Source organism: Lygodium microphyllum, chromosome 22, assembly GCF_053477565.2.
Source record: "Lygodium microphyllum isolate KBCC chromosome 22, Lygodium_microphyllum_v1.1.10, whole genome shotgun sequence".
Lineage (NCBI taxonomy): Eukaryota > Viridiplantae > Streptophyta > Polypodiopsida > Schizaeales > Lygodiaceae > Lygodium > Lygodium microphyllum.
The window spans coordinates 36,875,359-36,902,289 of NC_141156.1; the positions used below are offsets into that span (position 1 = coordinate 36,875,359).

General features: G+C 40.1%; 1 protein-coding gene across 1 annotated transcript; it reads right to left on the reverse strand.

Moving 5' to 3' along the window:
* Nucleotides 1-12,532: 12,532 nt before the first annotated feature.
* Nucleotides 12,533-26,206, reverse strand: LOC148017030 (cytochrome b-c1 complex subunit 8-1, mitochondrial-like). The gene is made up of 2 exons (XM_087662609.1): nt 25,855-26,206; nt 12,533-12,803 (listed from the first exon to the last, which is right to left on the reverse strand). Exons 1-2 carry the CDS (start codon nt 26,022-26,024, stop codon nt 12,755-12,757), a joined length of 219 nt encoding a protein of 72 aa, XP_087518735.1. The 5' UTR covers nt 26,025-26,206; the 3' UTR covers nt 12,533-12,754.
* Between the last annotated feature and the right edge of the window lie 725 nt (nt 26,207-26,931).

Sequence of the window (26,931 nt, forward strand, 5' to 3'; positions counted from 1 at the left end):
TTTTATCAACATTAATGGCCTATCAGACATTAATATCAACATTAAGATTTATTAGGGTACAGTATGTAAATTTTAATTGGTGCAACGACAGATTGATTTTATTCAAAATTAAATGTGTTTGAGGGTGCATGTGAAGCAGGGAAAGAAAAGAAGCTAGTAGCATGGAGGCACACCTACAAGGTTTGACAGCATGATGTAAAGTGAACAAAAGGTGCAAACCCACAATAGTACGAATCCATGAGAGCGAGGATCAATAGGTTGACTAGCATGTAGATGACCACCAATTGAGAAACCAAGAAAAAGATGAAGAAAACAAATTCAAAACAAAAACGAGGTTGGGGGAGTATGAGTTGACGGAGAGGAAAGGGATAGGATTGGAGTAGTTAGGTTTCTTTATGGTGATTGATTTTTGACTTTTTGTATTGTGGGTTGTGGGAAGTAGTGGCATTTAATGGGAGTGTTGGTGTATTTTATGATTTTTGTTTTTCCTTTATTGGGAGTATGTAATGTGTATGTTTGTATTTATAATGATGGTGATTTGTTTGTGTTTGCGTATGTGGGGATTGATTGTTTTTCCCAAATTGTCTTAAACTGAGAAGATCAATGAGCTAAGCCAATATGCAACAAATGCAAAGGAGAGGACCGCACTACAAATTATTGCCCAAGTCAAGCCCTTAGAAGTCCAAGAACCTCAAATAGCCAAGCACAAGTACAAGGATCCACATCCGACTTGGTAGAGCTGGAAGTAGCTACAATTACATGTGCCAAAAATAAAAAAGTAATAGTTCCAAAAGACAACATTCCCCCAACATTGATAGTAAAATTCAAACTTCCAATAGAGTCACAGCACAATACAGCATAGAATGGTGCAATGCAAAGCAATCCAAATGCAACAAAAGACTCTAGAGATAGTCCAAGAGGTGGACTAGGAGGTCTAGGAGTTAGAAGAGGTGGACATACCTCCAACCTTGGGAGAAGTAGAGATGCAATCCATTCTTGAAGAGAGAAGGAAAATGAAAATGGGTATTGCACCATTCCGAAGCCACTTGGAAAAGTTACTAGAACTTATGAAGGAGTATGACTTGATTAATGAACTTGACACATTCTAGCCTAACCTAACATTTTGTCAATTTTTTATGTTGTCTCCTATTTTTCGAAAAAGATTCAAGATCATGTTAACAAGAAGATAAGGATTAAGGATTACCAATCTGACGACCTCGCATAGCCCTAGAACTTGTGAAGGAAGTGGATATGGCTAATGCCTTCTTGCATCCTGGCACGTATATGGATTGAGGGATGCTTCAAATCCACCTTCCTTGAAGTCTCTTTGGACTTTGCAAAACAAACTAAGGATAGAATATCTACAGAAGTGAGGCTATGAGGCGAATCCTTCCAAAGAAAATAGAGTATAGTCCCTACTATAAGCCAATTACCAAAAGAGGCAAAGTCCTTATCAATAGGTGAATAACTCCACTTGATCCAAGAGTAACTTTTAAAGTTAGTTTCAATGTGAAGATTGAAGCATGGATGCATTGGTCTCCTTGTTAGATGGCTAGTTTGGAGCGAGCGACAAAAGAGGAATTAGACAAAGAAAGCATCTTCTTCTCTTACATATCCCCTCCTCAAGTAGAAACATAGTCTAAAGAAGATGAGTCTGAAAGTGATAGGAGAAATCCATAGAGTCAAATTATGATTCTACTCACGAGACGAAGTCACATTCTTTCAGTGGTTGAAGATTCCATGCCGATGCATGGAAGAAGAATGGTTTCCTTTGGGCTAATTAATGCTATGTAAAATATGCATAGGATGTACAAGAAGTGGATCAAACAAACTAAGATTTCATTTATCAGTGGTTCTTGCCGCATTGACTGCCAACCCTTCACAAGGAAGGATGATGACGATGCCATCTTGTGCCAAAGAGCACCGAATCTCGAAGAAAGAAAAGAGCCATCAATAGAGTAGAGTGAGTAGAGACATTAGAGTCATCTTCTCACTATATGGATTCCTCCTCGTCACCTTCACACTCATCCTCTTCAAAATTTATTTCTACTTCGAAAGGGGCTCTATAAGAGAATAACAAGCTTTCTATGTCCAACTCCTCTTCCATCTCACTAGCTCCAAACTAGCCATGTAAGAAGGATAATAGTGCATCCATGCTTCAATGTCCATGTCAAAAGTAACTTTAGAAGTTACTCCTAGATTAGGTAAGAGATATTTACCCTTTGATAAGGACTTTGCTTCTTTTGGTAATTGGCTTATAGTAGGGACTATACCTCTATTTTCTTTGAAAGGATTTTCCTTATGGCCTCTTCTTCTGCAAAGGTTTTGTCTTTAGTTTCTTTGGTAGAGTACGAAGAGACTTCTAGGAAGGTGGATATGTTTCCTTTTTTAGGATCGTATAGCTTCAAGACTACTTTACTTACTCCCCTACCTAGGGTTAGAATCCCTTTAAACCAATCAACCCTTGCCCTTACTTTGAATAACCACGGTCTTCCCAACGAGAGTGTATAAGAGCCTCTGTATGAATTAGCTTTCACCACAAGATAAGTCAATCACTACTCTCTTCTTGCTAGGGTTGCCTTGACGTGGGAGGGATGGCTAGCAACTATATTCTGCTTTGATCTACTAGTTGGATGAGCCACTGCATTAGCTGCATTCCTTGTAATCCGAAGTCTTTCATCATCACATCTATCATTATGTTTACTAAAGGAGCCTCCATCACTCAATGCATGTATAATGAAGCATCCCTCAATCCATATACCACTCTCTCGAGTGCAAGAATCCAAGGTGTTGGCCACATTCACGACTTTGGGGCTATGTTAGATTTAGTTATAGTCATCAAATTGGCAATATTTAATTCTCATCTTTTTGTCAAAATGCTCTTGGATCTTTTTTGGAAAATAGGGGACAACATCAACAATTGACAAAATGTCAAGTTAGGCTAGAATGTGTCAAGATCCTTAATACACACTCCTTTATAGGTCTAGTAGCTTTTTCAAGCAGCTTGGGAATGGGGCAATACCCATTTTCATTTTCCTTCTCTCTTTGAGAATGGATTTTGTCTCTATCTCTCCCAAGATTGGAGGCACGTACACCTCTTCTAACTCCTAAATCTCCTAGACTACCTCTACAATCTTTTGTTGCATTTAATTGCCCTACACTACATTGTTCTATGCTATATTGTGCTATGACTCAATTGGAAGTTTGAATTTTATTGTCTTTGTTCAAGGAACATTCTCTTTTGGAACTATTACTTCTTTCTTCTTAGCATGAGTAATCGCCAACTACTTCCAAGTCCACCAACTTGAATGTGGATTCTTGTACCTATATTTAGCTATCTAATATGCTTGCACTTGTAGGGGCTGGACTCTGGTAATTCTTTACATTTGGCCCTCTCATTTGCATCTATTTCATAGTGGCTTATGGTCCATTGATCTTCTTAGATTAGGAAAATTTTGAGAAATGTGCAATTTTCCTCTACATCGAGACATCATTCTACTTCAAGACTTCTGACCACCACCAAACTATTGTATATAACATCAGGATGGGAACCTTCTAAGGCCAAAGTTGAACCCAAATTCCCTAGCTTTTGGCCCAATGTCCTCGGTTGTCATTCTTAGACTCCAATATATTAAACCTTACTTCATCTTCTTTATTCCTACTATTGTATATCTCCTTCCTTCATAGAGTAAATATCTTTTTTATGATTCTTTCTCATGTAATCGGAACAAAAGGCTCATGGAATAGTTGGTTTCCTGGTATATTCAACAGATAAATGTCTTATTTGATGGCATTTTCTACATCATGTACTTGACCTAAGGGCATTTTCTACAACATGTACTTGACCTAAGGCCATTTTCTACCCCATGTACTTAACCTAAGGCCATCTCTAGTTGAAACTATAATGTTGGAAACACAAGCATTATTCATTTTTTGGGTCTACAACTATTCTATTATCACATCCATCAATTCCTCTAATATTAACAATTGAATTTGACAATATTCAAACTTTCTCCTCCTAATGCACTTGCAGTGAGATTTTGGGCTCTCTATTGATCGCTACATATAGTGGATAGGTTGATGCAAATTAAGCTTTGTTCTAATTATAATTTAGAACTCCTCATTGGATTGGGTGGTGTTGACTCTAATTCAAAGGATTCTATTACTATTGTTGTGGGTTTGGCTGAGGCCATTGTTGTTGTGGAGTTGTCTAAAGCCATTGTTGTTGTGGTTGAGCCATGATTGGACGCATTGTGCACACCAAAACATGGAGATCCCAAGAGAACGCCAAGAAAATGAGGAAAGAATTGCAAGAAAATCTATCTTGTCATACCAACAAGAATTTTCTTAATCTTCTAATAGCACCGCGTACGAAAAATAGGAACAAAGGAAATAACTTCATGCAACACCATAATACATTTCTCCCACAATTATGTCTTTTAAAAAGCATATAATCTTCTTTATATTCATGAACCACAAAGCAAAAGAACATGGAATAGAAGCAAACAAAACCAATTAGAACCCAACATGTAATAACCAAAACACATCAATACAATCTAAAATTTTTAATTAAAAAACCCAATGAGTTATCAAGATATTCCAATCCGAACTCATCCCAAAACTCTCAAAATCAATCATAAAAGGGTCAAAATGCATAAAAATTTGCATCAAATAGACAATAAAGCTCCAAAAAATAACAAAAGGCAACCCAAAAATCAATCATTTTAAGCATGAAATGCAAGTTCCCCATTTAATGGCACAGTAAAAAAAAGTACCAACCATAGGATTTTGGTGTCTAATTTCAAATATTAAAGGATAATTTGCATCACATTTACCAAGCATAGAGAGACCACATCCAAGTTTTCCACCCAAAAAAGAAAGACTTCTCCTGCTCGTCCACTAGCCTTCCACCATGTTTACAACCACACGAATGGGGCATAGAGCTAGAGATAGAGGTGAAACTTTGTTTAATGAAAACTTGATGGTAAGTTCATCCATGTGCGCTTGTTGTAGACAGGGCCATCCCAACAAGAGATGATAATCCTCTCATGAAATTTACATGTCCAACACCACAAACGATACCAATAGTATTGACCGCCTCAATTACCAAAGAACAAGGAATTCCAATAGGCCACACCTACTATTGGTTTGCACTACATACTAGAAATGGTATTGATTTCCATTTCATGTTTCCAAACTCTTTATAGGTTGTACAGTGATTATGTTTACCCAAAATCACAGTGCAAAAGAACAATGTTAATGACCTACCCTTTATAATGCGGATAAAAATTATTAGGATGGTTAAAATGAACAACGGTCTTGGTGGTACTTGAAACTCTTGAGTGCTTTGAAGCACACCAATTAAAGTTGCCACAACTCTCACCATTGGCAAAGAAGAAACTCAATGCTATAGACTTGCAATAGGTGATCCTTGAATGCAAGTACCATATCTAGAATTCAACAAAGAAATATAGTGATTGTAGTGAGCGATCCTTGAATGCAATTACCATATCTAGAATTGAACACAGAGATATAGTGATCAAGGAGCTAGCATGTGCGCCATAAGAGTAATATTTCTAATCTAGATCAGTGGAGTTGGAACTTCAACTCTCACATGTGGAATGGATCAACTCTCGCAATCTATATGCTTTTATTTTATGCTCTACAAGCAAGATATATCTTGAAGTGCTTCAATTCATATAAGCAAGGAAGGTGATGGATGTATCCATGATTCTTAGGTTAGCAAAATATTGAAAGTGAGAATTTTATTTCTATGATTTTTTTAAATGAAAAAGAAAAGAGAGAAATCATGTAAGCTGGTTTTGTTTTGACTTGGCCTTTCTATTTTAACCCACGTGTGTTTTGGAAAGAGTCTCTATTTGGAGAGAAAGATCCATTATTTTGACAAGCTCAATCTTTTAATCCACTACATTAGTTATCCTACATATCCATATTCTTTTATTAGTCATTCCTTCTTGAGCAAAATGGCTCAATCCTTTTCATCACTCATGACCTCCTATTCCCATTTCACGACTTTGAGCAACCATTCAAGAGAGGATTTCATCCTAAGTCAAAAAAATAGAATAAAAAATGTTGGGCTTACATATAGACAAACTCTTATTCACTCAAGAGCTTCCCTTCTTTTGTGTATTAAGCTATCTCTCACATAGCTAGCACATACTCTAGGTCTAAAACATTTATGCCCTCTTCTCTCAACCTCATGAAAGCAAGAAATAAATAGAGAATCATGAGTTTAGTAGACTCACCAAAACTCACCTTTCTTGTTGCAATCTACCACCAAAAGAGATATTGATGGCTTCGTGATCTATATGTCACTCCTCTTATGCTCTAATTGCTAATCCGCTATCAATTTGCTCGTCTCCAAGCCACCAAGGACAAGAAGAATAGCAAATAGAAGAGTTGAGTTCAAATGATAGCTCCCTAAATAATATTGTTTGTGCTTCCTTTTGTGGCTTAGGTAGAGCTAGTTGAATATCCAAATTCCATCTGTGAAGCAAAGCCAATCAAAAGTGCCAACTTAAAGATTGTTGCCAATGTGATGGCATAATATTTTATTGCCTCAATATTGAGGCATGTCATGTTGGGCCATGGTCATGACCTATCAGGTAGCATGCATGCTAATGCCCTGGTTGAGTACCATGGAGTTAAGTTGGCAATCATGCATTGGTCAAATAGTCTAGCTCACAAGTATTTCAGGTGGTTCTTTCTTCTTGAGTCGTCACTAGCTTTTCTCCCAGTCATTCTCATCGTTCCTTGCCTTCTTGTGCCTTCTTCCTTGTCTTGGAACTATGGGGGACCTTATCATGACTCTTAAATCTATCCCAACTCTCAAAGTGCAACAAGTGGTGGGTTTGCATGAGCTTCCTTGGGGTGCCTACAGTCCAAAGTTACTTTGGTGATGAACTTCTCTACCCTAATCTCAAGATAAAGCTTTGATAGCACTTCTCCTTTTTGTTCTTAGTAGTTTATTATGCTTCTACTTTGTGAGACCTTTTGGACGTGTCCCAAAGTGCAACTTGATGGTGGTGATGATGAACGGGCCAATGCAAAGACATGGGCCTTGGATGGGGTTGATGAGACTCTAGTGACCCAAGATCAAGCCCTAGGTCATAGAAATGACTCCCATGCAAGGTCATAGCAAACCTTGTTGCTCTAAGAGGCATTCCTCTTCTCGAACATATTCTGGAGTGGCGGCTACTAGCACCGTCTCAGTCACTACGATTTGAGGCAGTGACCACTCTGGTACACCTCACCCTGTCTAAACCCCATCCCATGTTATGCTTCCCTCTAATTACCTGCGTCCCGAATGCTGCGCTTGCGCTACTTGCATCCAAGATGAAATTGTAAGGCTTAATGCGCTTATGCAAGGAGTTCATCTCGACCATGGAGTTGCCACATCAAAATATGGCGGCAGCATTTATTTGCATTATCAACCCCTCGCCTGGACTCGGATGCATTCATGCAGCAGCATCTCTACAATTATAATGCATTCCCTCCTCCTCCTCGCCGACGTCCAAACCAGTCACAACTAATGCATCCTTGGCCAGCAATTGCAGCGGTATTGCTCTGGCTCCAGTTCCTGTTCTTGCTCTAGTTCCATTGGCCTAGTGATTCCCACTCCAGCCACTCCGATTGCTCCTCCAAATGGTGACCAAGGACTGATCCAGGACTGATTTTCATCTCCGTTCTTTTCATTCAATAATTGGGGAATTTAGAACGGATAGAAGGTGGATACCCAAATGTGAAGAGTCATGAGTCATGGTTATTCAATCACTTTGAGTGGTCATGCTGGTTTGGCTCTCTAACCAACATTCAATGCATACATTCGTCTTAGATCAATTGTTCCTACTCTGAGCTCAGTTGCTCAGTTGTATCTCTGTTGGCTCTATTTTGATGTGTTATTTTTGACCTCGCATGGATTCATGATTCATCTATTTTTGTTTATGATGTGCATTGTGCATCTTCTTCAGTATCCCTTTTTGTTTATGCTTAAGCAATGTATAGTGTAGTATGATCCACTATTCTATGTCGGCTATGATTGTGTTTCTATTTTTTATTTAGACTTATTGACTCCTTAGCAACCTATTTATTAACTTGTGATTGCGTACGAATACACACAAGCATGATCATCACACTTTGAAAACTAGAGAAGGATGTATACTACTCATAAGAGTGTAAAATAAATTGCGTGCAAATACAAACGCGTGCACAAGAAGCGTCGTCCCAAAATGTCAAGGAAAGCATGTATATATAGTATATGTTGTACATGCACATAGGCTCATGTATAAAACCATTTTCTATATCCACATGTAAGTTATCATATGGGTTCATCCTATCCTAATTGTAAAGCTATTCATGCCACCTATACTCTTTGTTACAAGAAACACACCCACCTCCACCTTGCACACACGACGACTTCTATCAACTACCCAATATGCATCTAAAACTCTTATTGTACATCAGGGACATGTATACACATTGCAATTTGACTTTCTATTTATCCTCTTTATGAGTGGAAGACTAGCACGCCTACCTAGAAAAAAGAAATCTGAGTTTGTCAATTACACAACTCTCTCTCTCTCTCTCTCTCTCTCTCTCTCTCTCTCTCTAACCCCTCCACTTATGGTCAATGATGGATTGAAAAACCTCATAAAATTATTATATCCATGATAATTAGAAGCCAATCCTCACTACCAAATGAGATAATTATAGCAAAACTTCTAACACCCCCCCCCCCCCCCCCATTATCATGGGGGGGCTATTAAAGACCATCACCCACATTAGAAATATCAAAACTGAGCCAAGCAAGGTACCATCCTAGGAAGGGAAAATACCATGACCAATGGCTAGCAAGCACACTATCCAGTATACTAATAGATCATAGGATGTATCATTGCTTGTTTAAAGAGGCTTTTGACTCGCTTAGTCAAGTGATTGACTAATTTGATCAATGGTGCCTTCATCATTGCTTTATGAGACCGCAAAAGAGCAAAGAGTGGGCTATTAGATACTCCAGTGATTGACTACTTTGATCAAAGATGCCTTCATCTTTTTTGTATGCAACGACAAAAGAGCATAGAGGGGGATCTTACCCGTGCAAACCTACACATCCCAAGCTTAGATCACTAGCTTCTTCATGCACACCAATGTATCATACCTCCTTCCCACTTCACACTAAAGGCTCACTACATAGAGATCCTCAAATATCATGGCTACTAGGAGACCTGGATTGCATCACCACCCACATCATGCATAGGTTTCTCAATTCTAAGCATGACCTGGTATTGGTTTGAAGCTGTTAAGAGTGACTAAATAGATAACTAGACGTGAGATCCCTTGCCCCCTAGCCCACACATGATAAATTATATCCCATTATACCAACTTCATGGAGTGAGTTGTAGATTGCTTATAGTTCACATGGTTGTGCTCTTATACCATGCTAGAAAAAGACTAGACATGGGATGCATTTAACTAGACTTTATACTTGAGACATGGCCACATTTTCTAATAATTTGCCTCATGTGCAATTTTCACCTCTATTAGCAATTAATCTACACCAACATGAGTACATGTACAACCCACCCCTCTTACACTCGCACAATAATTAGGATAATCCTTGCCCACCTCATTGCTCATCAATTTAAAAGTTGCCACTCTATGACTCATCTCATACTAAAAATCCCATCTAGGTCCCCCTCTTTCTCTCTCTCTCTCTCTCTCTCTCTCTCTCTCTCTCTCTCCATGATGAATGGAGATTTCTCATATCCTTATGATGTCCTAGAAAGAAATAATAGAGGCATGTATCAATACACAATCTAAACTTAGGAAGGATGTATAATTCTTACAAGATTGTAAATAAATAACACACACACAAATGTGTGCATGCATGGGTGTAATTGTTGTTATAAAATGTCAATTGTGTATAATATGTATTGTACATATACACAAGCACATGTAAAGAACAATTTCTCATCTCTATGTATATAAGTTGGCACATGAGTCCATCCACTTGTAAGTAAAAAGCTTTCATCTATCTCAACAAGTAAAACATTGGTACATCATGCACATGCATACACATGGCAATTTGAATTTTCATTTGTTACCTCTTTATGAGTGGAATACCAACAAACCCTTATAATGCAACAACTATGCCCTAAGTAGAAAATATAACTTGCTCCCATCCTAGCTTTGAGATGTACCCAAAGACCTTATTGATAATCCTAACACCACTGCAACGCCAACTTAGGAGCCAAACCCATTATAAAGTGAAAAAAAGAAACTACCAAGTTTGAAGGATTAACTTACAACAATATACAAACATGCAACCAAGCTAAAATAGAAAATAACTATCAAGGTGGCACAAATACTATGAAGATTGAAAGACAATCAATACAAGCCTAAAAGGTACATACAAATATCAAAGCAAGCAAGGAGGTAGATAAGATACCTTAACCATTACTTTTTCAGTTGTCTAGAAAAATGCATCATAGAATTGTATTAATTACCTAGCATGAGGAAACATAAGAACCTAGCTAACCACCACTAATCATGTTCATAGTCACAAAGTAGAGTTTACTTATATAAAGCTTAAGCACTAATGAAGTGGAAATGCTTCAAGGGAACCACATTGTGAATCATTGCTGAATTCTCTCAAACATGACTTAAAAACAAAGACAAAGATAGCCAGCAAATAGAGTTCTAGGCATTCTATCAAGAAGAACAAACCATCTAGGGAAGAGGGAAACAACGCTGCAATAACACAATTCAAAAACTTCTCGATTAAATTTTTAGGTAGCTGATCACACTTCTACAATAATTTGTAAGTCAAGAAAGACACTCCTGAATACTTGACCCAACATGTTATGCACAAAACATTAACTCATTGAATCACAAATATTTGCAGCTTTAGAAATTGAAATCATGTGAGTGACCCTTGCAACAACCACGATACTTTTCAACTTCTTTTCATGTCAAACTTTGTTACTTTTATAAACTAGAATAGATTATTATATTTGGCAGTCCCATATCTCACTGTCCTTGTTACTCCTTGGTCAATACACCTATCAATGGACAATTGATAGCTTACTTTTCAACAACTCTTGTATATTCTTGCCCCAATGCCCTTATTTATTTGCATTATAGTCATGCCCACTCAAGTTCACCACCCTTTTTGACAACTGAGACTAATTGGAAAGGCATTGGAATATGAGATATTGGCAATGGGCCAAGACTTCAGCATTTATGAAAACTTTGTAACCACAAGCAAGATACTACTATTTTGAATACATCCTTTCTTTAATCAACATTGTTTAATTCATTTTACTTACTACTACTCTTTGTATGAGGCAATATCGATCTCCATAACCCTTGTTGAGGCATGATTGCTAGGAGTAACTTATAATTTCTACAATGAGTTATTTTAATCTCTGCGCATTCATCCTTGATTGATCTCTTTTACAAAACTAAGAAACAGACAGATTTCACCCTTCCTTTTAATTGTCGAAAGAGAGGCAACCCAATGAAGAACATGCAAGGGAGAACTGGCAATGCCAAGGGTTCAACTCTCTTCTGAATAGCTCAGCAGTGCCTTTACCCTGGGGCATAGAGGTTGGGCCAAACCATAAAACAAAACACTTCAAATTTCTTCAAAAATTTGAAGTCCACAACCGTGATCAGGTCTAGCCTACAAACTGGTATTTTTGCTGTAGACCTTGAATCCATTTTCCTGTAACAAAGATGTGGAGCCTCTCAACTCATTTGATGGAGCATGGTTGGATTCATTGTATGGAACCTCAACCATGCTTGCTAACATGATCAGTCTCAAAAGAGGAGAAATTAAAAAACCAAGGCTGGCAGGCTATCCTAGGGCATCTCATACCTCTTTAATTAACTCTGAGCCCAACTCACAAACCCAGGTCAAAAGCGAAACCAAATTGATCATGTTCCTGGATAGTGTTCGGAAATTTGTGCAGGGTTCCAAAAAAACTTCCTGCAAACACCTCACGATGTAAAGACATTGTCACCTTGTGTAAGAAGTTAAAACAAATGCAAAAACACGAACAAAATTGCAAATCAAGGGCACATATGCACATCACTGACATTGAGATGCTTGCACAAACAATGAAGCAGTCATTCTATCAAGCATGTACAGCAACAGAGATGCTGCTGCAGCATCACAACTGCAGCAGCCAATAAAGGATGACAAATGCAAATCAGTAGCATACATGCGAATTCCTCACATTCATACGCTCATGCACGCAATAAACACTATTCTGTCAAGCACCTGCAAAATCACAAGAGCACCTCTCCTAATTGGTAACTTGCATGACATGCAATGTGAAAATGTCTGTGTAGAAACAAACATCCTTGCATAAGATTTTGAAATCTTGTATAGTTGCAGAGGCTACGTTGGGACTATTAAGATGAGGCACCTCATGATACTCCGCATGAGAAGAATATGTACACTGAAGCCAAAAAATTTACTATCCAGAACAGAGAAAACTAATCACAATTGCAAGACCAACACCTCCTTTTCAGATACTTCGACCTTTTAAAATAGAGCTACATCAGTCCACTAGTTATTAAAATTCCATAACTCAAATTATTACAATGAGAAGCTTAAAGATCTCATGCCACCTCAACAAATTGAATTTGACACTCGTGCAGACTTTATGACTAACACAGCAACAAGTACTAGAAATCTTGAAGGCCAAGCTATTGCTAGCAGAAGCTCTTAGTATCTGTGTGCCAACTTTTCCTTTTCCTTGTAATCTTCACAGTACCTGCAAATTCAAACAAAACCACTTAAGGTACAAATGAAGAAACAAAAAACATTACTGCCAAAGAAAAATCCCTGAACTCCATTGACTTCCAACCTCCAACAAAACCTAACCTCCCCCTACTCCAAAACAAAACCCAAAAAAAAAGGTGAAACGATATGAAAATGTTTGCGAAAATGTTTGCACAAGTTCCAATTTGTTTCACGTAAATTTAAAATGACACTTTAATGTCAAAAGCGATACATTATAATCTATGTACACACTCGCTTTCTTATATTTGGTGGAATCATAATTTGGTTAAGTTGTTAAAAGCTCAACGGGCTTGAGTTCAACTGCCATTATGAGGTTAGGCTTGATTCCTAACAAGAAAGGCCATGAGAGGGGCCTAGTTTGCTAAAGTTAGAATCATCATGTCCAAAACATGTGAGCTTATTGTCACCAAGATGTGTTTACACAAGCTCAGAATTAACATGTGATTAACTCCTAGCTCTTTGTGTAAGGATAAGTTGTGCAAGACATGGATAGGTCCATCAAGGGCACAAGTCAATAGTTGAGAGCCAAAGAAGCATTGATTATTCTACTATGCAAGTGCAAAGTGTCAAAGTTCCAATTAGAAATATCAAAGTCAGGCGGAAAGTTAATATTCTTGCATTGAAATATCCTTTTTATGCAAAAACGTCAAGGAAAAAGCTTAGAAAAAAAGTAAACCTAGTTTATATGTCAATTTTGGGAAGATGGAGGCAGTTTTTGACACAGCCATAGCATGCAAGGGAAGAATCGTGGCTGTTTTTACAATATAGTGGCAGTTTTCTCTCTCTTCCTCACAAGCATGCATAAAAAGATAATGTAACCAACCTTTTGTATGTAAATTGCAACCAAGACATATTGGTTCAATGATGCAAATTAATTTGATGCTCATGAACTTTGTAAGGCGTTTTGTATTACATGAGTGTTTCAAAATGTGATTAAATGTTCATTGTTCTATTTAAGGGTGGCCAATGGCCGGAACGCCCTATAATTACACTTGGATCATCATTGATGAGATACCCAAAAGAAATTAAAAGTTTAGCCGAGAGGTCAGATTGACCAAAAAGCTTAGAATGACCAAGACTTTTATACTGAAATAGTCAAACTGACTAGAAACACATCTAATGAGTGGTTTTACAAAGTGAAACCAAATGCTCATGAGATCAAAGAAACAAACCTGAACCAATGAACCTAAATAATGAAGCTCTCTAAAATCTAAATTCGACGACCCCTAAAATTTAGGAGGTTACAATTTTTGGAAGTTGCTCACATGGAAATTTTGTTCACATCAAAGGCTCCAAAATTTTGCAAATAACAATTTTTTCTTCAGCAACTATCTCAATTTCTTAACCATTTGAGAGAGTTTTAAACTAGAAGATTTAGAAGCTTCTTTCTCTAGAAAAGTGACATGTGACATCTAGAATAGGACGTGTCATTTTGAAGAGACAGGTGTCTCTACACTTGTCATTTGTAACCTTTACTTTTTGCTTTTGAGCATCCCAAGTCCCACGCCTATAATTTGAAGGTCTCTCTCTTCATTTGGAATAAGCTCTTATGCTAAGATTTCAACCACATACTTTATATTCTCCTAACTACCTCTCATCCAAGAAACACTTTCTACTTAGCTTGATCTAATCCACGCACTAAAGAAGAAAATCAACTTGTTGCCTAAAATTTGCAGAAATTAGGGTTTCAAAAAAATAGGATGTGTTATTTTGAAGAGACAAGCATCTCTACACTTGTCATTTTTAACAAACACTTGTCATTTACAACTTTACTTTCCACTTTTAAGCATCCAAGCTCCGCATCTATATATAAGAGGTCTCTCTCTTCATTTGGAATAAGCTTTTATGTTCAAATTTCAACCACATGCTTTATACTCTCTTATCTATATCTCATCTAAGAAGCACTTTCTACTTGATCTAATCCAAGCACTAAAAAAAAAAATCAGCTTACTACCCAAAGTTTGCAAAAATTAGGATTTCAAAAATCCTACTTTTTAGAATTGCAACATATAATTCAAGCACTCTGTGTCTGTGGTTTGTTTCCATAAATTCCTGTAAAGAGAGAGGAGCCGATTCCCCTCTCAATGTGGTGTAAAATGACTAAGTGTTAAAGAACAGGAGCATATGAAACAAACCTTCTTTCCTTGGATGGGTAAAAAATCCTTTATTACAACTTAATTACAAAAAAAAACAATAAATGCGAATCTGAAAATACAAATTTACATACTGATCTTGGACAATGCACACCTGATTAGCCCCAAAATTGGCGCCCCCTTTCAATATTTCTTTAACTTTGTTGAAAAAGAAGTTGATTTACAATGGCATTCTCCTGATCCCCTTCGCAATTCAAACTCCCCTTGCTATCCAAAGTAACAGCAAGTCCTCAATCTCTTTTTTCCCTTGATTCGGCCACTTAATTGGCCTTCACCTACTTCATAGACGATAGAAATGTCCCAAATTCAATGGCTGGCTAGTCCACCTCGATTTAGCTGAAATTCACCTTCAGCCTTAAAAAATCCAAGTCTTGGAGTTTCTAATTTTTAGCACACTTCCCGAGGTTGCTGAGATCTTCGGAGCAAGAGTGTAAAATGGTAAGAAGATTAGGAGAAAGATATAGAGAGAGAAAATTCAGAGTTTTGTCGCGAAGAATGACTAAAAATCAGTAAAATGCAGCTGTTGCCCTACCACAACAGCATTAAATGCTATCACCTACAACTAAAACATCCAAATCAACTGTCACCTTGTACCTGGATTAAATCCCTCAGTTGTGGAGGGTCCGAATCTGCAATTACCTCAAACTCACTTGTGACTAGCTGCAATGGCTGAAAATAGGCTAGCCATGGCTGCTCACAGCTCTCCCACATTTGCTACGGCAAGAATGATCTCATTTTTTCTCTTATTCGGCCTTTTACCAATTTGTATGGGCAAGTTTACCAAGTGACAACCTTTCCAAATGGTTTTTCCAACATTATCTATCATTAAATATTAATTTTTAATCTTTAATTACAAAAATCAATCTAATAGTTATTTCAATGCCCAAAAAAATAATCTAACTGGACAATAATTAAATTGACTATGCATCTTTCACTCTCGAGTCTCTCTATGCCATCTTTGACCATTAGATCGACATTATGTACCATTAAACACCACATCTCTAGTGTCACCAGCTGACACCTATAGTCAAATGGATTACCTAGACAACATAACTTAAAACAACTTTTACCTTTGACATCCCGTGATTTTCTCGGTTCACAAGCTCGAAATTTACTCTAACTCCAATTGCACCTCACATGTGCAACATTTACTTAACCATGTGACTAAAAATTAATCCACATATTAAGTGAGGTTTCAAAAATACATGTCCTCATGACAGCATCCATGCTTTGTACCAAAGTACGTACCAAAGGAGTGTCAGAAGTGGTGCAGCAATGGAAGCATAAACATAAGCTGTAATAAACTGCTGAAACACAACAAAAGAGAGAGAAAAAAAGAACACAATACAGATGAAAACTCAGATATATTCTCGATAAATAGAATCCATATGCCAAGACATGAGACAGTGCACAAGCAATGTGAGTCATCGGCTGTGGAGGTACTCGCACATACTCCCTCTCTCCAAGAACTGTCAGGTGATGAATGAATGTGGAGGTGAGAGCTTGAGAATATATAGGCCAAACAAATGCCAAAAATATAATTGATCGGCCAACATCAAATGCTGGCCGGTTGACTGCAAATAAAATCAAAACATAATAAATGTTGGCAAGTAAAATGCCTAAAATATCTCTATGCCCAGCCTGTTGTACCACATGTACAGACTCAACCATGAACTAACTTATCTGCTAACACCCTCTCTTAGATCATGGGTGATCTGATACAATACAATATACAATGATAATGTCGCATCATAGTACATGTAACAATGTCCATCAGAGTAGAATCATGGATACCCAAGTAGTGGGTGCGCAAGCCACCACCAAGGTGCCTCACAGAGAACCTGATGTTGATGTCGATCGTACCAACCCCTGAAGATAGAGAAGATCATAGCAACTCTCAATGTCTGTCAATAATGCCTTTGACGTAGCATACATGACCATACTATTATCAATGCCGCAATGCATAAATGACCATGAATTCCCCTTTTTTGGCCAGACCACCAAAGTGTCCCATCATATCTACTCCAAACAAAAGCCACCCACTCTCTATCCAATAACCAACCCATCATGAACCTGGATGTCAATCCTAGCTCCAAGATTTGTACCTGCCAAACTGCGGTCGATGCGTCAAGGATGTCTCTCTTGAGATCTTGTGCATCTATATAGAAATATAGATGAGGCACGACTACCCCATCTCACCACCCTCTCTCTTCGCCTCTCTCGCACTGGAGAGTCGTAAGGGATGATCTCATCACCACCACTAGAAAACAGCTGAGGAAGGGGCCACTAAGGCCTTCCCACGATTTGAAGAAGAGGATCCCTTCTGCGCCTTGGACTTCGCCTTGACCGAAGGAGCTGGGTCAAAATCTGAGGCAGATGATGACTCGTCAGAGGCGCATCCCGCTTGGTCTTTTGCGCCTTTTTCATCCTGAAATCCGCTAACTCTTTGTAGTCCTTCCTTAAATGACCCTTCTTGCCATAGTGGTAACACTAGGCCTTCGACTTCTTTAGCTTCAACCACTCTGAAGTTGCAAGAGTCTCACCTAAATCTCCATAATGTGACGAAAGCCTCCCTTGTAGTCGCAAAGTCGCCTCATACTCAAGTAGGATCGTATCTTTGGGTTCAAACTTCAGTTGTTGAAGCTAGCCATAGAGAGTAACGGCCCTCATGGTGCAAGGAGCCTCGTATATCAACTGCAACTTCGACCATACGTTTGAAGCTATCCTACAAGAGGTGACCGCTAGTAGGACTTCCTTAGAAATACACCGAAGTAAGGCCGAATAAGCACGGGCATAATCCGAAACCCATATAAGCATTGCCTACTCATGGTTGTCTTCATCAAAATCAGATGGAACAAAAGAAGGCTATTGAGAACATGCCATAGCTCTGCCAACCACGTACCATAACCGCTTCTGGATAAACCAAGCCTTCATCACTGCACTCCACATGCAATAATCAAGTCCATGGAGCTTGTCATCAATGGATGTACAAGGAGAATCATTATGTAGAGGATGTAAAAGAGAAGTAAAGCAAAGAAGGTATTTGGAGAGGGAACACAGCCAAAACACGAACACAAATTGCAAAAAACAAGAGTTCACATACGGTATAACCCAAAATCTGACCAAAAGAAAACAAAAGTTGTTACAAAAAGTCAAAAAAACAATCAAAAACTGCCAAAAACAACAAAAACGGCTTGATAATGCAAGCGCCCAGCCAGGAGGAGATGCAAAGGCACCAAAACGCAGGCTGAAACGGATACACAGTCTGTACAGATACTGACGTCAGCAAAAAACGTAGGTAAAACAGATCGCCTGGTTGGAGCAGCAACCGCCTGATCAACAAGGGTGAAAACAATCCAAAAATCAGCAAGAAAACACAGCAGGAACACATATCCTGAAATCTGATACCATGTCAGAAGTGGTGCAACAATGAAAGCATAAACATAAGCTGTAATAAACTTCTAAAACACATGACAAAAGAGAAAGGGAAAGAAAAAACACAATACAAATGAAAACTCAGATGTATACTCGAAAAATGGAATCCATATACCAAGACATGAGACAGTACACAAGTAATGTGAGTCACCAACTATGGAGGCACTTGGACATGCTCCCTCTCTCCAAGAATTGTCAAGTGATAAATGAATATGGAGGAGGGAGCCTGAGAATATATAGGCCAAATAAATGCCAAAAATATGACTAGTCGGCCAACATTAAATGTTGACCGACTGGCTGCAAACAAAATCAAAACACAATAAATGTTGCAAATAAAATGCCTAAAATATCTATGTGCCCAGCCTGTTGCACCACATGTATAGACTCAACCATGAACTGACTAATCTGATAACAAGGAGAATAAGCCTCATTGCAGAGATCAAGACCACAACTCTCATGTGCAATCTTGTTAGGTGCCAATGTAGCCTAGCTATCCCATAAGAGAAATCGGCTTGTGTCCCTAAAAAGGAACCACCATTCAAGCCAAACGAAGGAGCCAGGAATCAAAGTAACAGTCATCTACGCTCAACCAAACAAAAATGGCCACGCATCCAAAAAGCATGTCGACGCTCTCTACATTTGTCACCACCATAAGTTCATATGCATGATCACCCATGGAACAAGATAATACCATTTCTCTAAACCTATATAGCATAGACTTATGCCACTAAAACCACAAAAAACCAACAACCAAGAAAACATGAAGTATGCTAAAAATTATTATCCTCTAGAGAATCCTAAAGAAGCACCAAACATGCATATCGAATCTGTGAAATTTGGAACGTGGACGAAGTAAAAGGTAAAGGACCTATAAAGAGAGAACAAAAATCCAAGCAACCTCTATGCTTGAAAAGATAAAGAACGTGGGCGAAGTAAAAGGTAAAGGAACTACAAAGAGAGAACAAAAATACAAGCAACCTCTATGCTTGAAAAGGAAGCCTCATAAGAACAAGGTTAAGCCATGGTGAGAGAATCTTGAGCCAATCAAATAGAGCAATGATAGAGAATAGCAATGATATGCAAGATGATATCCAAGAATAGAGAGAGAGAGAGAGAGAGAGAGAGAGAGAGAGATATATTGGATACTTGCAATCAATTAGCTCGAACAACATGAGGATTCAACAACTAACTCATAGTTCCATCGTATACCGTATCGAAAAGCACAAACACTTGCAATGTGACAAAGTGAGTGTAGTGAGAGATCAGAATAACAACACACAAGACCTTGTCTTCAACAAAAAAACAAAATATAAGTGTAGTAAGAACATGTTAGCCGTCATGTTTGTCATGCCTTGTCATCTCCTGCCTGTGAGCCTCAGTCTGAGTCAGACGAGGACATTAGGAGCCCTGACATGTCCGTCATGTGTTATGATGGGGGAGGCTAGTCACTCTTCACTGGCTATCTTAGGATGTGCATTTCTTTTTGGCCTCTTTTAGTGGGCAGCCACTGGCTGTCCGGCCACTTTTTGGTCACTGTTGTGGGCGCCCATTTTAGGACATTTTTAGGGCTTGCACCCATTTTAGGGTTAGGGTTAGGGTTTGTCCTTTTGCCTATTTATAGGCAGCCCCCCTCCCCACTTGATCACTTGTCTTCTTGCAGATTCCGACACTCCTTCTCCCCCGTGGTGGTGCTGCCATCATCATCAGCCTGATCTGGTGCCCTCACTGACGCTGTGGGCTGCATGCAAGGACTGATCAGTCTCCTTCCGCCTTCCCGTTTGTATTCAGCATTCATTTCAGTCAGTGCAGCTTCCTTATTTTCTGCTTTCTCTCTCTCTCTCTCCCTCCATGTTTGTATTCCCTCTTCCGCAGCGCACTCTCACATGGTATCAGAGCCAAAGGAGAGTACACGGAGCTGAGATTTACGCGGGAGAACACCCACAATCTTTGCGTTTGCTGCTGATCTCTTCCCCAACAGCCAAGGCGGCCCTTCCAGGAGGTCACCAACCTTGCGTTTGCAGCAGCCGCCCCCTCCAGTGGCTGCCACGTCATCAACCACCACTTCCTGCTTGCGTTTTCAGTCAGGGCGGCCACTCCTACAGCTGGGCGATATTCCTCCAGTCTGCATTTTACTGATCTGGCTGTCGTTCCATCTCCAAGCGGCTCTTTTCCTGCTGGCGACCTGTTCCCAGGCTGTGTTTTGGTGCTGGCGGCTTCTGTCTTGGTGCTATTCATCAGACAACCTTGCGTTTTGCAGCTCCAGGTGTCTGTAGGCCTCCCCAGCCTGCGTTTTGGTGATTGGTGACCATACTGCTGGTCATTCTTCGGCATCGGCAAAGTTTTCTTTGGTGTTTGGTGTTTTGCAAATTGGAAGATGTCTTCTCATCAGTTTACGGGCTTTGATGACTCAGATGACGAGCTTTTGTCTCGACACTCATCTGAACGGAGGCGTGATTTCTATCACGAGGACCGTCGTCCGGAGTCTATTCCTCTTTCCCGCCCCCCTTCTATTCATGTATCTCGGCGAGCCCCTTCCCGTGAAAAAGATGCAGCCTTTGGTACCCCCTGTACAGGTACCCGTACTTCCTCAGCTGCCCAAAGAGGACCGGTTGGATGGCTCCAACTTTTCTCTATGGTCCTGCAAGGTGGAGTGTATCTTGGACTCCTTCGATCTTTGGGAGCTTGTTTCTGTTCCTATTTCCCGGCCTAAGGTGGATTCCGCAGATGGAACATCTATGGATCATGCAGCCTTATGGGATCGGCTCAATTCTAGAACCAGATCTTTCCTCTTTCTGAGTGTGCAGGATTCTGTCCTTGTTCATGTTCATAGGTTGAAGACTGCAGCAGACGTGTGGAGAAAGCTCGCGTCTCTCTATCAACAGAAGACGTTTGCCCACTAGATATCTCTCGAAATGAAGTTGCGGATGCTCGCTATTGATGATAGTCCTTCCATGAAGAACCACATCAACAGATTACACGATATGAGGGATGAGCTTGCATCCCTCGATCGGACGATATCTTCTAAAGATATGGCTATGATTCTCTTGACTCAGCTGCCATTGCCTCGGTTTGATGTCTTCTACACCAGTCTTCTTACATCGAGGACCCGTGAGAAGCTTCTATGGGAGGAGCTATCCCCGCTTATCTTGGAGCATGAGGAGCGACTCAGAGAGGTCAGTGCTAGTGGATCCGACTCCACTAGAGCCTTTGTTGCAGGTTTGGGATGACAAAAGAAGAAGAAGAAGTCAAAGGCTAAGAAAAAGGACAGTTCTTCAGGCTCTGACTCATATTCAGAGAGACCGAAGTGCCCACACTGTGGAAAAGGGACACATCCCGAGGAGAAATGCTGGAAGAAGTACCCTCACCTTCGTCCGAGAGCGAAGAGTGGATCTACATCGGAGCCTTATTCTACCTCTACACCAGCTGTTACCCATGAGTCCGTGTTCCTTCATATCCATGCTTTGGAGGAGGATCCTTCTTCCGTGGCTGCAGTGTCTTCTGCGCAGCCTTGGTTAGTGGACAGTGGTGCTTCGAGTCATATGACTCCCCGAGGTGATTTGTTACAGGATCTCCGTCCATTAGAGGGTTCAGTCACTGTTGGTGACATTTTATCGGTGCCTATTAGTGGTGTTGGCACATTGCCTTTGTTTACCGACTGACCTTCGAGCTCCTTTTCACAGGCCCTACATGTTCCAGATTTTGGCTTTCCCCTCCTCTCAGTTTATGGCCTTACGAGGCTTGGCACACGAGTGATCTTCACCAAGCATGCCGTTGTTATTGAGGATTCTTTTACAGGAGCTGTCTTATCTACAAGTTGGCAGGAGAGCGGGCTTTACACGCTCCATTCCCCTTCTTTGATGTAGGGTCCTCCGAGGCAGTCTATTGCTACACTCGTTCCCGCTTGTGCACCTTCTATTCCACAGGTTCCTTCCCATCCCCCACCTCCTCCGGTGGTTCCCTCGTACCCCCCATCCCTTTTAGCGGGGGACGATCTCGGTGATGCGGCTGTGGATTCCCTGGCCCTTAGTGTTTTAGAGGGGGATTCCCAGGATCGTGAGGAGCTCCTTCAGCGGCAGTCTACATCGACGGACTTCATCGACATTGGCATTTCTCTTGCCACCCCAGGATCTATTTCCTCTTCGGCCTTCAACCACATCCAGGATCTGAGAGGGGGTGTTAGCCGTCATGTTTGTCATGCCTTGTCATCCCCTACCTATGAGGCTCAGTCTGAGTCAGACGAGGACATTAGGAGCCCTAACATGTCTGTCATGTGTTATGATGGGGGAGGCTAGTCACTCTTGACTGGCTGTCTTAGGATGTGCATTTCTTTTTGGCCTCTTTTAGTGGGCAGCCACTGGCTGCCCGGCCACTTTTTGGTCACTATTGTGGGCGCCCTTTTAGGGCATTTTTAGGGTTTGCGCCCATTTTAGGGTTAGGGTTAGGGTTGTCCTTTTGCCTATTTATAGGCAGCCCCCCTCCCCACTTGATCACTTGTCTTCTTGCAGATTCCGACACTCCTCCCTCGTGGTGGTGCTGCCATCATCATCAGCTTGATCAAGTGCCCTCACTGACGCTGTGGGCTGTGTACAGGGACTGATCAGTCTCGTTCCGCCTTCCCGTTTGTATTCAACATTCATTTCAGTCAGTGCAGATTTCTCTTCCTTATTTTCTGCTTTCTCTCTCTCTCTCTCCCTCCGTGTTCGTATTCCCTCTACCGCAGCGCACTCTCACAGAACAATCAGCAAAAACATAAGGTTAACTAGCAAAGGTCATAGTTAGCCTACACATGCAACATTCTTGAGAATAGAAAATGTGATACTTTAATCAATCTTTGCCAAGCAATCTCAGCTTTCCATGATAGGTGCAGTAGCAAAAACTCAAGGCAGAGCCATCTATAACAATAAGACTACGGATCACTTGATATACTAGGATGATGTTGCTGAGTTGTTTCACCCTATAAGTAGAAGGTTCTAAGAAGAAAATACAACGTACAAAAGCTTCCACTATAGAAAATACAAGTTGCAATAACCCAAACCAACAAAAAGCAAGTCACCCAACAATGAAATAGATCACCCAACATGAAGCAAGTCTAAGAGCAACAAGACAAATGAATGGAAGTGAGAAAATACGCACGAACACTATGAGACTCACAATCTTAATGCACAACTCAATAGTAGAAAAGAAAACCCAAGAGAGGCAAAAGAGATCCTAAAGTCTTTATCACGACAAAAGAGAGAACGATAATCAACTTTGATAGTCCAAGATCTAACCATCACTTCAAATCCATGAAGTCACCTATCTATCCTATTCGGGATAGCTCTTCACTCCATCCCGATCCCCCTTAAACAATCCTCACCCATCCCTTAAACAATCCTTACCTCAATCAAGCCACAAACACTCCAATTTGCCTTGATCTCACATCCACTCCAACACACGCGTAGAGTCACTTGCTACTCCTTGCGACTCAACAAAAATGTAAGAAGAAGATGCCTTTTCTGATCACCACCAAGATAAACACCACAACACCCCCCATCGACCTGTCTCAGACAACTAATACTTTTGATTTGTCAAATTTCAACCACCTTTTTTTCCATTAATTAGTACAACCAACCTCAATGCTTAATTAACACACCATGTCATTAAATTAAACGCATTGCACAAAAGACATTTTCAAAAATATTGACTTGTTTCACAATTGACAAGGCATGATCATGGTCCACAATTTTCCAAGTGATATGTGCACACACCTCTCATGCAATCCTTCTCTCACACACTCCTATGATCCTTCTCATAGACACTCGCTCAACCATATCATCCGCCTCCATCTCTATCCGTCCTAGCACCTATTCAATGTATGAGCATGTGCATGTGGGTGATACCTAAATACATTAAATGCTACTCCGCTAAAACTATGGCTATTCCAAATCACATAGCCTCCTTGTAGATCCAAATCAAAAGCAAAAATTAATCATCAAACTAAGACTCGTCCAATCATACCGTCTTGTGCATGGGATAACCCTAAAATTAAGCAAATGCTAAAAAATGAAAACACATATGGGTAGAGTTAAGGGCATCCCCCAAACAACACACCTTTTACTCAAATCTCCACAATTTCAAATAACTATGAAGTGTACACTATATTTCTTCTAATCCACTATCTAGATCCACTATAAACTTTGACCACTCATCAATGACCAACTCTGATACACTTTTCTAGATATTTATTAATTACAAAGAAGACAAATTCAATAGGTAATCGGCTATGCAAATTAATTAAAAAGGATACAATTTTATTCTCTATTATGCTATGACAAATATACAATACAATAGACACAACGTCAACATGTTTAATGGCCAAAAATGCCACCAATCTCACCTCTCTCCAAGTCAATGTGGCGCAATCCAATGATGGAGGGAAATGGAATCCTATACATAGATCTTAAGGCAACACCTTAGAAAATAGGCCAATCCAAAATGAACCGCATCATAGGTGGGTACATATCATGGGACTTGAGCGCTTTGATTAGACATTAGTTGGGTGCCTATTAGAGATGATTAGACCATTTTCATGTTTATTCAATTGTCTCGAGCCTTGTCCAAAGGCTTATATATTGCTCCTCCTCACTTCCAACCATTGTATTGCATCAATTTGCACCCTTAGAGAGAGGAAGACTAGAGGCACTATTGCTTGTTATCACTATATTGGTACTCTCATGATATAGCATTATGCATCTTACACTTAATAATATGGATTCCCTTGCCCCTTCATTTTAAGTTCTTGTGATCTTGTGTTCATTTATTTTTGATAGTATTGTGCTTTCTATTTCTCGTGTTCAGTTGTTTTTGTTGGTATTAAGCTTTCAATTTCTTGCCTCCAACCACCCGCACATCCTCTCATTGGATCAAATGACCAGTGTTGCGAGTTATCTGGTTGTATGTGCTGCCACTGACTGATTTCACATCTGAAACCTTGGCATTTTCTCCTATTCGAGCTCTCTAAGCTTGAGTTTCAACAGTTACCCTTCCTCTCCACCTGGCTACCTGCACGCTACATCTTCCCAGAATAGAAAGCCTGTTTACCTGCGGTGAAGAAGGTTGTACCCTATATTTCCTATTTCTGCATCTCTGTGGACGGCTGGACTGCTTCGCCTCAGTTCTTTACCCTGTCACCTGCTATGATTACAACCTCCAACACCTTGCGTTTCTGGATGCTCCCACTGACTGATGAACTGTGTGTTTTTGCTGATCTGATACACAATTGCAGCTTTGCTTTTGCATCTTCTAAGAGGTTTTGTATTATTTGTTGTGAGTCACCACTACATTCTCTATCAGGTTCAATAAAAAGACAACGTCGGTGCAGAAATCGGACGTGAGCTTAGTTCGTCAACATGTATGCTCATTACATTCAGAGGATAAAAGGATCAAGACACTTACCAGTAGGTTCCAGCGAGAGGACCAATCAACAAGATGGCATTAAGCCAACTGCCCGAGATCTTCTCGTTGATCTTGTGAGGAAGATCCTTCCATAGCCCGCTCATGACGTGCACTTGGTTGGGGGAGAGGGTGTAGACTACCTCCTTCATACGCACAGGAACCTTCCCCATCGCTCCCGAGAAGCCCTGCGCTGCCTCAGATAACCCTGGCTCGATTGCTTCCTTCTGTCTCGCGCGGTCTGTCTTTCTAACCGTCTCTCTAAGAGATTAAAGAACCCTTACTTTTCTCGAATTTGAGGTCGCTTCACACCGAAAACTCTTCTGAGGTCCGGCGCCCGGGCAAAATTGGTGCAGCAAGACCTTGAACGCCATTTTCGGCCCATCCACCCAACTGCGTTGACTATGCATAGTCTTGTCATATACCGCGCTAGCATGGGTTACTAGGGCTAAGGGATGGTGTTGAATCCCCTCTCTCTCCCACTCTCTTTCTCTCCTCATCTCTATTAAAATACCTTATCCGTTAACCAACACGCCGCCCTCTTATTATTTTCTCATAATAACACTGTGTCATTGTTGAGAGAGTAGAGAAAATATTGAAATAAAATTTCGGATTGTCTACACATATAGAAATTTTGGAATCTCTTAAGTGCTTTGAGTAAGAGTTCACAAAGCTCCATGCTACATCCATGCAAGTGCAAGTGTCGGAGTGCCTATAAAGCAAGGATGTGCAACCTCTCTCTCTCTCTCTCTCTCTCTCTCTCTCTCTCTCTCTCTCTCAGCACACTTCCTACTATTTGTACCTTACAAATGTATAACTTGCTTCTTGAAATAGATAAAGAGCACGCATATGCTAGGTTTGTCCAATTACGGATGTCAAGATACTTGTTTAGACTAGTGATGAGTGTTCTTCGCGCTTAAGGAACACTAGGCTACTTTGTGGTAGCTTTTGCAATCAAGTATGAAAAGATACCTAATCGCTTGTGTATTCATTACACTAACATTACCTGCACACTTGTACACTGTAGATGGCAAGTGCCCATCACTGTCATTTCATTCTTTATTTTTTTTAGAGACATTT

Excerpts from the sequence above, each read along its gene's own strand:
- LOC148017030 (XM_087662609.1), bottom strand. The coding sequence starts at position 26,024 with ATGGGGAAGGTTCCTGTGCGTATGAAGGAGGTAGTCTACACCCTCTCC. Across the intron at positions 12,804-25,854 it reads CCTCTCGCTGGAACCTACTG|GTACTGTGAAGATTACAAGG; the intron begins GTAAGTGTCTTG and ends TTGAATTTGCAG.